This window comes from Meleagris gallopavo, chromosome 4 (assembly GCF_000146605.3).
Source record: "Meleagris gallopavo isolate NT-WF06-2002-E0010 breed Aviagen turkey brand Nicholas breeding stock chromosome 4, Turkey_5.1, whole genome shotgun sequence".
Taxonomy (NCBI): domain Eukaryota; kingdom Metazoa; phylum Chordata; class Aves; order Galliformes; family Phasianidae; genus Meleagris; species Meleagris gallopavo.
Window position 1 is genome coordinate 65,311,283 of NC_015014.2, and position 11,662 is coordinate 65,322,944.

At 46.5% G+C, this 11,662-nt stretch overlaps 1 protein-coding gene across 1 annotated transcript; it reads left to right on the forward strand.

The window, feature by feature from the left end:
- Nucleotides 1-141: 141 nt before the first annotated feature.
- Nucleotides 142-7,996, forward strand: LOC104910887 (kyphoscoliosis peptidase-like). Its single transcript, XM_031553224.1, has 5 exons — nucleotides 142-1,668; nucleotides 4,037-4,154; nucleotides 4,847-4,964; nucleotides 5,456-5,647; nucleotides 6,786-7,996. Exons 1-5 carry the CDS (start codon nucleotides 1,030-1,032, stop codon nucleotides 7,006-7,008), a joined length of 1,290 nt encoding a protein of 429 aa, XP_031409084.1. The 5' UTR covers nucleotides 142-1,029; the 3' UTR covers nucleotides 7,009-7,996.
- Nucleotides 7,997-11,662: the final 3,666 nt, after the last annotated feature.

An 11,662-nucleotide genomic window follows, 5' to 3' on the forward strand; every position in this document is an offset into this window, starting at 1 on the left:
AGAAAGGATAGACTCATAGAATCATTAAGGTTGGAGAAGATTTCTGAGATCACCATGTCCAACCCCAACCCATCCCACAATGCCCACTGACCACATCCCTCAGTGCCACATCTCCACAGTTCTGGAACACCTCCAGGGACGGTGACCCCACCACCTCCCTGAGCAGCCTGTAATTGGTGAGCATGGAGTGTTATCCCATCTGGATGAGGCTGTCCTACCCTCACAAGCCTCATCCGAAGCAGAGAGAGGAAAATCAGGGATGAGTGACACCTCGCTTTCCTGGAAGAGTGAGGCCAGCGCCTGGCACAGATGTTGAAAAGCCAGCGTGGGAGAGGCTGGATGTGAAGAGTGACAGTTCTGGACGACACTAAGTGGCTCACAGCAGGCTCTGCTATTTGCATGGCACGAATAATCATTTCATGATTAAAAACAACAACAGCAAATGGGAGCTAAACCAAGATAAAATCAGAGAGCGCTGTGCAAACACTGAGGGCACATGAGAACTGGCTCAGCCCACAGCTTTAACCCAATAACCCCATCAGTCCTGGACTCCACCTCCTACTTTGTCACCTGTTTTCTCCTGCAGGCTTCTCACTCATCTCAGCTGCATTTCAAGTGCAAAGCGATAAAGGGTGACAGTATTTCTGCAGGCTCTGAACAGCAGAAGCAAATCCCAGCAAATAAAAAACACTTTGGGTGGGAGGTTGGGGAAAAGGAAAGATTTGCTGAAAGATGAACTTCTTTGGAGCACCGAAACACTAATTACATTAACTCCTTGCTCTCCTTGATTCCTGCTTCTGGGGGCAAGGAGAAATGCTTTGTGGTCGGTCTGAGCTGGGCTTTAAATGTCCCTTCTGATTCAATCAATTCTATAATTCTATGATTCTACTTTTGGCTAACTCCCATTAACCAGATCCCCATTCACTGTAACCAACCAACTATACTGACTTTGGGTTTCTGTTGTAAAAAACTCATCTGCTTTTCCATCCACAGACTTTGTGATTTCTTCCTCCCTTACCCACTGCACAAATGAAGACCAGCCATGATGGATCCAAGCCATCCAAAACCCACACCATCAAAGCCGGAGAGCTGATTCTCTCCCCTCACTCCAGGAATGGAGACCACCATGAAAAACAACTCGCACAAATTACATCAAAATGGGCCCATCCTAAGAACCATGAAGAAAACACGATGCCACCCCAGGCAGATGACATCTTGCTTGGTCAGAGGGGAGCTCAGATGTCAGATGTCTGTAATGGCAGCTTTAGCCTGGGACATGTTTCTGAAGAGATCAACCTCAACAGCTCAGAGAAAATCCCCCACCAGGACAGCAATGCAAACAGGAACAAGGATAGGGTATTAAAGAAATCCTCAGCTGTGCAAAAAGTGAGAAATGAGCCCAAGGATTCTCCGTCCAAGGATGTTTTCTTGTTTTGGGCCAACAAAGTTAGCAACAGCAGCAAAGGGAGCAGAACCTTCCCAAAGCTACTGCAGAAGTCATCTGTGACTGCAGGAAACTCCTCTCCAGCTCTCCTTCCCCAGGAAGGACTCAGCTTAAAAGAAGAGAATCAGACTGAAAAACCCCAAAGAAAGACCAGAAGAGATCTCTTCTCTGACACAAATGTTTTCAGCCATATAGACACTCACGTCCTCCATGTGAGCCAGCAGGTAGGTCCTGCAGTCCCTCAGCAGACCCATGTCCTTATATTCAACTTTTAGCCTATGTTCTGATGACAAGATGGTGCCTAGTGACCTCAAGAACCTGAGGGGGTGAAGTTACCCTAACTATGGCCAAAGGTCTCTGTGCCACGACATCCAGCAGGATTGTATTAGGGTTCTACCTGGAGACCCTTCTGGAAGGATTCAATGGGGAGAGAAAGGGCCCCGGGATATCCCAAGGCAGGACAGGCTGTGTTTAGCTAGATAGGAGCCAGTGACCAGAGTGCATAGAAAAACACACAGCCAACAACAGCCACAGTGGAGCTGTACCCAGCAATCTCTTTATATCTGTGGCAGCCTGAGTTTTATTTTTCTTAAGCAGAAGGCTCCAGTTGTGTCCTCAACTCAGTCTGTGCCCTGCTATATGAGGTTCCCCCTTTCTGGGTGCTTAGGAGTCCAGAAGGAGAGCATCAAATTCTTAATTCCTGTTACTTGAACCACACGCTGCTGCTGCAATTTCTCCCCCAGGGGCAGCACAATTTGTCTGGGCAGTGAACTCACTAGCTTACACGTCAACTCATTAGTGAGAGTGAAGAGGTACAAGGAATAATTGTGCTCTTCGTTAGAGTTGAAACCTGCAATTTCTACCTAGCCCGAGGCTAATATCCCTTGGGAAGAAGGATTCTGTTGTGTTTCAGAGCCTACCAAGTCTATTAAGAGGAAAAGAGAGGGAGAGGAAGCTGGAAGAGTGGAGAGAGAGGATAATAAACAACTGAAAATACCTGTAAGGCAATGGGAACAGTTTGTTTCCCTGTTTATCCAAGGTTCTTGCTGAATTAAATTCTGATGCACCTGGCCTTTTTTCCCTAGATGGAATTTACAAGTGCCAAGACCAGCAACAGAGCAGCTCACAGAGTATTGCATCTCTGGTGGCGGATGCTGCTTTGCTGGGAATGTAGGATTTTCCCCTCTCCCCATGCATCTGTTCATGGGGGATTTGATGGAAGACCCCGGGCAGTACAGGTGCAGAGCTGGACCCCTTTTCTGGACACCTAGGAATAGCCTGGAGACTGTTTGCATGAACCCACATCAGTGCCTGCTCCAAATATCTCTGTAGAGCCAGCAGTTCTCGTGAACTGAGATGCTCTGACCCATTTTTCAGGAGTCTTAGGAGTATTCAGGACCAGGATCACCTGGGGATGTTGTAACTCTCAATCTAGGACCTAAGTTTGCCATTTCTGATTGAAACAGAGTTTCATAGACTGAATTTTGCACCAAGATGTGCCAACGGGGAAGCAGGTAGCTAGGTATCTAATGGATGAGTACTTTTTTTTTTCTTCCTTGGGAGTAATTATCATTACTTGTTTGCCCAGCAGCTGCACAATCATGACAACATGATAATGGAAATGCAAGCGAACAGCAAGAGCACCATCATTTTAAAATAATTGCTCTCTAGTCGCATCTTCATTTTTAAACTCAGCTTCACAAGGAAAATATTCAGCTGTTACAAATGCAACGTTTCCCATACGCAAAAAGAAAGAGATTTCCAGCTTTGGTTAGGGCAGGAAAGTCATTGAGGAATGAAACAGCAGGGGCAGGAGGTTGTAGAATTGAGCTGGACTAAATATAGCCCAGTGGAAGAAAAATCTACTGCTAAAAATATTTGTGCTAGCACAAAAGAGGGAAGAGCCCAGGAATGTGGATGAGTGAATGGGAGGAAAGGGGCAGAAAAGCTTTCTTTGGATTAAGAAATAGGTGAAATTGTAGTGGTAGAAGCAATTCCTTCCCATTTGGGGGCATGAGTTTGACTGCTTTCACAATGTCAAGAAGAGGATCTGAGCCACATGAATGCTTCTCTTCTGCACAAATAGACTCATAGAATCATACAGATTGGAAAAGACCTCTAAGATCCCCAAGCCCAAGCCCAACCCACCCCCACCATGCCCACTGACCATGTCCCTCAGTACCACATCTCCATGGTTCTTAAATACCTCCAGGGAAAAACGCACTGAGACGTTATTTGGTGTGGGGCTGGAAACCCACTTCCACCAGAAGATGCAGATTCCCCCAGAATGTTGCAGATTTACACCACTAGAGAGATACCTACCACAAGACTCTCTGGGCAAAGAAATGGGAAATGCCACCTTCATTCCCACCAAACAGCAACTCCAGTCCTTAAGATCAAACATAGGAAAATGGAGAAATGTTCTACCATAAACCATGTTTTTGGATTTCCAGTTCTAGAGGGAGACAAGTGAAGCTTTGGGGTTTTTGTGATGTACTTTTCCTTCCAGCAAGCCCATCATGTCAGCAGTCACTGACCCATGCAGTTATGACACCAAGAGTGCCTTTATCTCACCTGTCCTCTCCATTGCAGCTGAAATCTGGGCACACCAGGATGTCAGTCCAGGCCATCGTTCCCCTGATCACTGCCAAATCCCAGAGCAAACTGGAGATGGTGTGGGCCATATGGTTCTGGCTTTGCCATAACATTGGTAAGTCTGGTCCCAGTGTTTCACAGTCATGTGGTGGAGCTGAGAGCCCTTTCCTTGAATGCAACCTCCTGGATTTTGGCTCTTTGCGAGCTGCAGAATAGATTCTACAGTGTTCTTCTTGCAACCACAAATTGAAATATTCCCCTCTCAACTTTGGGAAGGTGCCTGGAATGGGGACTGGTTGCAAACTGAGAGCCTCTATACTGAAAATGACACCTGCTTTACAGCACAACCCACCATGTGAGCACAAAATCCAAAGAGACACCAATAAAGCTCAGCTTCAATGCATTGGAGGGCATTTTCCCAATGCGTGCATGGTGCAAATTCAAGGAAACTGAGCTATGCCTCTAGCAGTCATCTGGGGACACCGGGATCTCTGCACAATGTAGTCACTGTGCTACTTTACCCTACTACATCCATGTGTGCAAGACAATATGACTGTCACTGTACCTCACTTGAATGGCGCAACCACTGTTTACATGCGCTGAGAACCCAATTCCCCCAGGCTTTACAATTCTTTGCTCATATGGGGAATTGTCAAACTCTTGAATAGTGATTGGGAGAAGAGCTGTCATGGCTTCCAGGGAGGGTAGACAGAGAAACAGGGTTGGGCAGGAGAAGGAATGGGATCATTTTGGAAATAATAAATCCTTACATTAGCCTGAAATTGGGTGGTATTCTTCCTTTCCTAGAATATGATGTGGATGGCTTCCTGGGGCTCTCTCAGAAGATCCACATGCCAGAGCAGGTCCTGCAGACGGGGAGAGCTGTGTGTTCTGGATATGCTCATTTATGCTGGGAAATGTGCAGGTAAAACTCACCTTGGGCTTTCTCCTCTTGCTGCCTTGAAGATATGAGAGGGGAACATTAAGATAGGATGGGCACTACCCCACAACTGGCATAGAATTATAGAGTATCCCAAGTTGGAAGGAACCAGTAAGGATCACTGTGTCTAGCCCCTGGCTCCACACAGGACCACCCAAAAATCAGGCCATGTATCTGAGAGCACTGTTCAGATACTTTTGAACTCCAGCAGATGCTGAAACCATTTCCCCACCATGTCTTCGGGCACAGCAGTTACCTCCCTTCTTTTCTGCTTGGATGGAGGAGCAGATATGAGTTTGGCAAATCAACCACAATCAAAGATACAAGGAATGAGAGTTTGGAGTGAGCAGGGGGGTTGTTGAAGTGTGAATTTGGCAAACATCTGGCACAAGCGGAGCAGGGCCTTGGCTTTAGAGAGGTTCTACTTTGGTTGTGTTTGGTGTGCTGTTACCTCCCCTACTGTCTCTCCATGGCAGGGAGGCAGGTCTGAGCAGCGTGGAGATCCCAGGGTTCAGCCGAGGCCCATGTGCCCGTGGAGGTCGGCAGTGCCAGCAGCAGAAGAACAGCCACATGTGGAACGCAGTGCAGCTGGAAGGACAGTGGTGGCTCCTGGATGCCTGTTGGGGTGCAGGCACTGTGGACATAGAGAACAGGTTGTTTGTGCCCAGGTGAGACAACCTCATCCCACCACCTCTGGAGACATGTTTCTCAATGCAAGTGGGCAAGGCTCAACCTGACCTCAGAAATGGCCATCCCAAACCTTCTACTAGACCCTTACTTACCGGATTTGCCAGGCCTTGAGCTCTCGTTTCAGGTGCATCCCCAGACACTGCTTGAAGATGGTCCACTTCTAATCATAGTGGTTGCTCAGGAACCCCGTGCAAAAAATAGACAGTCTACACATAAACACCTATTACATCCAATGCCTTACTCCTTGAGCTGTCGTGGCAACTTCTCAGGTGATAACCACCTCCGGTCCCCACCAACTTATTTTATTTGTGGCCAGTGTCACTTTTGACATAACAAATCCTTGTTTTTACAGAAACTTTGCTCTGATGTGGCTCCGCACATAATTACTTGAGATTTCTTAGCCCATGCTAAGCAAATAATGACTCTCACAGAGGTTATTTATACAATTTAATAATTTCCATTAACTACATTATGAGACTGACATTTTTAATTCTTTTTTTCTCCCTAATAATGCATAATGAAATAATTGTGGAATTTCTAGTAGGTAATTATCTTGCTGAGAACAGTTTATAATGCCAGGGAGTATGGGCTGCTTTTAACTGAGCAGAAGCAGACTAAAACATCACCTATGGCAACAGGCAGAGATAACGGCTTCTTGTGGGTCCAGCTCCTGGGGGATCTGGTCCTGGCTGGGCAGGCTGAATGTCAATGTTCTCAGAACCATCAGATCAACAGATGCAACAAGGCTTCCCACCATGAACCCAACACAAGGGTGAAGGTTAACTCAACAGATGCCTAAGCAGAGGTGGTATCTAGAAGGTCAGGTTGAGCACATTCAACTTGCGATGCATTTTTTCTTCAAAACAAAACAAAACATGGGTAAACTCTTGGAAGAGGTCACAGGACTGGGTATGTGGAAAGCAAGACTGCTAAGAACTATAACGTAATTAATCTGGAAAGTCTAAACAAAAGGTTGGCCCTTCCTTACTAATGTCAGTTCCACTCTGATGGTGTGGGGGAACCTCCCTTCTCATACAGAGGTATGTCATTATCACTGCCCTGGATGCAAAGTGTTTTCTTGCTCCCCCCATGACATCCTCTTCTCTCCCCTTGTAGGCATGATGATTTCTTCTTCCTCACTGACCCTGAGCGCTTCATTGAGACCCACTGGCCGGAGGACCCCGCGTGGCAGCTCCTGCAGCCCCCCATCTCATGGGAGGACTTTGAGCAGAGAGTGTTTAAAACTTCAGAATTTTTCAGACTTCAGCTCTGCCTCCTTTCTCCGAACACCTCCCTCCTCAGAACAGGTAAATACAAAGCAAGGGGTAAATCCAAGTAATATTAAACCTAGCTTGCCTTTAAGAAGCCCAAATTAAGGATGTTTCTCATTCAAAAATGCACCATCTGTTAATCTTTGGGGTCCCTTCCAATTCAAACCATTCTATGATCTGTCTATTTTTAAACACATGTTTAACATCCAGTAGAGCAGAGGAACATATTTAAGCAATTTCTGGAGTCATGGCCATTGTGTGATACTGCGATTAGTAAACTGGGAATTAGGATTCATAAATCATAGCTAATGGAGCCAAATCACTTAGACCCTTTTGTGCATGGCTTTTCCCCTCTAAATTGGCCAACAGTAGCAAAATAGTTTCAAGATACCTGAGACACAATCCTCATTGTGTTCACCAGATGGGGAGGGACACTCCCAGACAAAACGTGGCCTGAAACAGTCACGTCCCACATTCTGAAAGGGAGGTGGAGTTGTTTTTCCTTGATTGTAGTTTTCTGACAGTTTTTCAGGTCAGATGCATCGTGATAGGTACATGTATTTTTTTGGACACATTTTGTACATCTATTGCCCTGGATGGTTTCATGTGCATATAGATTTCTCCTGCAGAGTTTATCAGCAGAGCCAGACAGAAGATAAAGCTATCTCAGACTGTAGTTGGGCTTACAGAAAATGAATGTACAGCAAGGCCCACAGGGAGGATTTTGACTGGGAGGATTTATTACTTACCCAGGAGAGAAAATCCTCCAGTATTTCCAGGACACTGGACATTGCTGAAATGGACTGTTGCTACCTTTGGAGCAGCAAGAAGCCTGCACAAATCCAGCGAAATTGGGAATAGTTGAGAGGCTGGTGATACCTTTATGCAGAAAACTTATGGTGCCTCTCCATGCAGAAGCTCAGAGCACGCCAGGGAAGGGACTTGGTCTTCTACCAAGGGCCATACAGCCCCAGTGTGGAAAGCCACTTTCCATCATCTATCAGTGTTCCTGGTCAAGTGACGAGGACTCAGAGGAATTGGAACAGGTTGCCCAAGGAGGCTGTGGATGCCTCATCCCTGGAGGCATTCAAGGCCAGGCTGGATGTGGCTCTGGGCAGCTTGGTCTGCTGGTTGGTGGCCCTGCACGTACCAGGGGGGTTGAAACTGGATGATCACTTTTTAACCCAGTGGTCCTTTTTAACCCAGCCCATTCTATGATTCTATGATTGTAGGCTTGCCAATGTGACTCTGATCTACGAGAAAGGTGGTAAGGAGGATCTGGGGAACTACAGGCCTGTTAGCCTGACCTCGGTGCCAGAAAAGTTTACGGAGCAGATCATCTTGAGGGAGATCATATGGCATGAGCAGGACAACCAGGGGATCAGGCCTAGCCAGCATAGGTTCATGAAAGGCAGGTTCTGCTTGACCAACCTGATCTCTACGATCAAGTGATCCTCCTGGTGGATGAAGGAAAGGCTGTTGATGAAGTCCGCCTAGACTTCAGCAAAGCCTTTGACACTGTCTCCCACAGTGTCCTCCTGGAGAAGGTGGCAGTCCAAAGCTTGGACAGGTAACACTCTTCGCTAGGCAGAGGAGTGGCTGGATGGCTGGGCCCAGAGAGTGGTGGTGAATGGAGTCAAATCCAGCTGGCAATCAGTCACGAGTGTTGTTCCCCAGGGGTTGGTACTGGGGCCTGTCCTCTTCAGTATTTTCATTGATGACCTGGATGGGGGCATTAAGTGCGCCCTCAGTAGCTCTGCAGCTGACACCAAGCTGGGAGGTAGTGTCAATCTGCCTGGAGATAGGAAGGCCCTTCAGAAGGATCTGGACAGGCTTGATCACTAGGCTGAGGCTAGTGGGATGGAACTCAACAGGACCAAGTGCCAGGTCTTGCACTTTGCCTACAACAACCACAGACAACATTGCAGGCTTGGGGCAGGGTGGTTGGAAAGCTGCATAGAGGAAAATGATTCAGAGGTGTTAGTCAATGCTTGGCTGAACATGAGCCAGCAGAGTGCCCAGGTGGCCAAGAAGGCCAATGGCATCCCCGCTTGTATCAGAAATAGCATTGCTAGGAAGTGCAGGGAAGTAATCATCTCTCTGTACTGTACTGTACTCTGTACATCTCACCAGTACTCAGCACTGGTGAGGCTACACTTTGAGTACTGTGTTCAGTGTTGGGCTCCTCACTACAGGAAAGACAATGAGGCTCTGGAGTGCGTTCAGAGAGAGGCAACAAAGTTGTGAGGGGTCTGCAGAACGAGTCTTATGGACAACCGCTGAAGGAACTGGGATTATTTAGTCCGGAGCAGAGGAGGCTCAGGGGAGACCTTATGGCTGCCTACAACTACCTGAAGGGAGGTTGTGGCAATGAGGGGGTCGGACTCTGCTCCCATGTAACTAGCAATAGGACAAAAGGAAAGGGCCACAAGTTGCACCAGGGGAGGTTCAGGCTGGATGTTAGGGAAAACAACTCTGAAAGAGTGATCAGGCACTGGAATGGGCTGCTCAGGGAGGTGGTGGAGTCACCGACCCTGGAGGTGTTCAAGAAACATTTAGTTGTTGTACTGAGGGACATGCTTTAGTGGGAAATACTGGTGGTAGGTGGATGACTGGACTGGATGATCTGGAGATCTTTTCCAGCCTTGGTGGCCCTATGATTCTAAATGGAAGGATGCAGAGGCTGAAAAACCCCTTTCAAGTCCCAGCCACGAGGGAGCTCCAAGGCACACAACCAAGTAACACAAAGGTTGTAGCCTCAGAGGAAAAACAGGAGATCAACAGCCCAACCAGCCCCTTGATCTGCATGCCAAAGTGATAAATAGCAGAAAATGGACTCTCACCAAATATCATTAACTGTGGTAGAAAAGCCCAAGGGGAAGAATGAGGAAAAATAAGTGTTTTGTTATTCTCTCTCCTCCCTTTCTTCAGTTCTTCATAGCCAAAAGACATAGGAATGGAGCCTAGCAGCAGCTGAGGGCTTTGGCCCTTGATGACCCACTAGATGCCATGAACTAAAATTTCCTGGGAAGAATATTTAAGGGTATAAAGTAAAGCACATTTCAGCACACCACTGCTCTATACCCCTTGGAAATCCTGCCCCACATCCATAGAACTCACTGGCTGACCTGGGCTATAGGCAGAGTTTTCCTTTTTTCTTCTAAAGCTGAAACAAAATGAGATTTTCTCATTAGAACATTAAAAAACTGCCAGCCTTTTTTTCCCCCACTGATTTTTTCATCTTGTGGAGGGAACAGCTTTCCTGGGCCTAACGCCTAACTTGAACAGTTTAACCACTGCCATTAGCCTTGACATCCAGAGCCATATCTGAAGTGTGCTTAAAACACTAAATTACAAACCCAGATTGCAAACCAAGGCAGAGGTCTGCTTTTGTTGATGCAAAATTATGATTACATTGATCTCGATCAATGGAAGGAAACCAGCATCTTAAACATTCAAGACAATCTGAGTACAAGAACGTACTCAAGATCTTTGGTGTAAAACTTATTTCCCTTTTTAGCTACTGTGGATCAATTCCTGCTTTATTACATTTGAACAATTCCCATCTCTGTAAAATGCTGAAAAGCTTTCATACAGGATTCCTCCCACAAACCACTGTCTGATGGGATCTGGAGGGAGAACACCTTGCTACAGGACCTGATTTTCAGGAAATACCTGTCATCCAGACGTAAACTCAGCGCCTTTAATTGGTAATGTGATTTGAACCCTTAGAGTTGGTAAAACCATAGAATCATTAAGGTCAGAAAAGACAACTAAGATCCCAAAGTACAACCCCAACCCATCTCACCATGCCCACTGACCTCAGTACCACATCTCCATAGTTCTTAAACACCTCCACAGACAGTGACTTCACCACTCCCTGGACAGCTATGCCAATCCACTCTTTTGGAGAAGAGATTTTTCCTAATACCCAACCCTGGCACAACTTAAGGCCATCATCTCTCATCCTAAACTGCAGACCCGGATGGCATTTGGTCCTACGGAATTAGAGCTTTGTAAAACTTTTGCATACAGAAAGGCAGTTGTCAGTGACAAGCTGTAGATACAAATAGCTAGAATGGGAGGGGGCAGGGAAGACTTTTAGACAGAACTTTGAGAAATTAGAAACATGCCTGTACTTCAATGGTGTTTTTTCCCCCAAAACAATTAGTGCAACATACACTGGCCTCCTGCGATGCTGCTGGTGCTGACATGGGAACCCACCCCCAGCTTCACCTGGCCTCCCTGAGAACCAGGAATCTTTAGCTGATGCTTTGAATTAACCCAATAAAACAAACTAATGTTTGTTTTAAACATAGCCATTAATTATCTCCTCGGGTCCCCTTCCCAAAGCAAAGCGCATTGCTGGCTTCCCTATCTCATCATCGCTGGCTCCGCTGCATACAATGTTCTGTTCCTTTCTTTCTTCCTAAAGATCCTAATATGATGCAGCCAGCCAGGCCAGCAGCTTCGGAAACTAGCATAGAGGGAATTTAATAACAAGAAAACCTGCAGTTAATAAAGTCTGTCATCAGTAATGTCTCCACTGAACGTTTGCCAGGAGAGAATTGTTTGCACTTACTGTGTGAGCCAAGTCACAGCTTCAACAGGCAAGGCACAAATAAAACCCAGCCTTCCCATTCTTTTCACGTCTCTGTTTCAACCTACCAAGAAAGATCTGTGGGGCAAACAATGAAAAAATCCAGATACAAACAGGGGAGA

What these genes read in the sequence shown, in the direction of transcription:
- LOC104910887 (XM_031553224.1), top strand. Translation starts at nt 1,030, where the DNA reads ATGAAGACCAGCCATGATGGATCCAAGCCATCCAAAACCCACACCATC. An exon ending in TCCTCCATGTGAGCCAGCAG is followed by an intron (nt 1,669 to 4,036) that starts GTAGGTCCTGCA and finishes TCTCCATTGCAG; the next exon opens with CTGAAATCTGGGCACACCAG. An exon ending in TTATGCTGGGAAATGTGCAG is followed by an intron (nt 4,965 to 5,455) that starts GTAAAACTCACC and finishes TCTCCATGGCAG; the next exon opens with GGAGGCAGGTCTGAGCAGCG.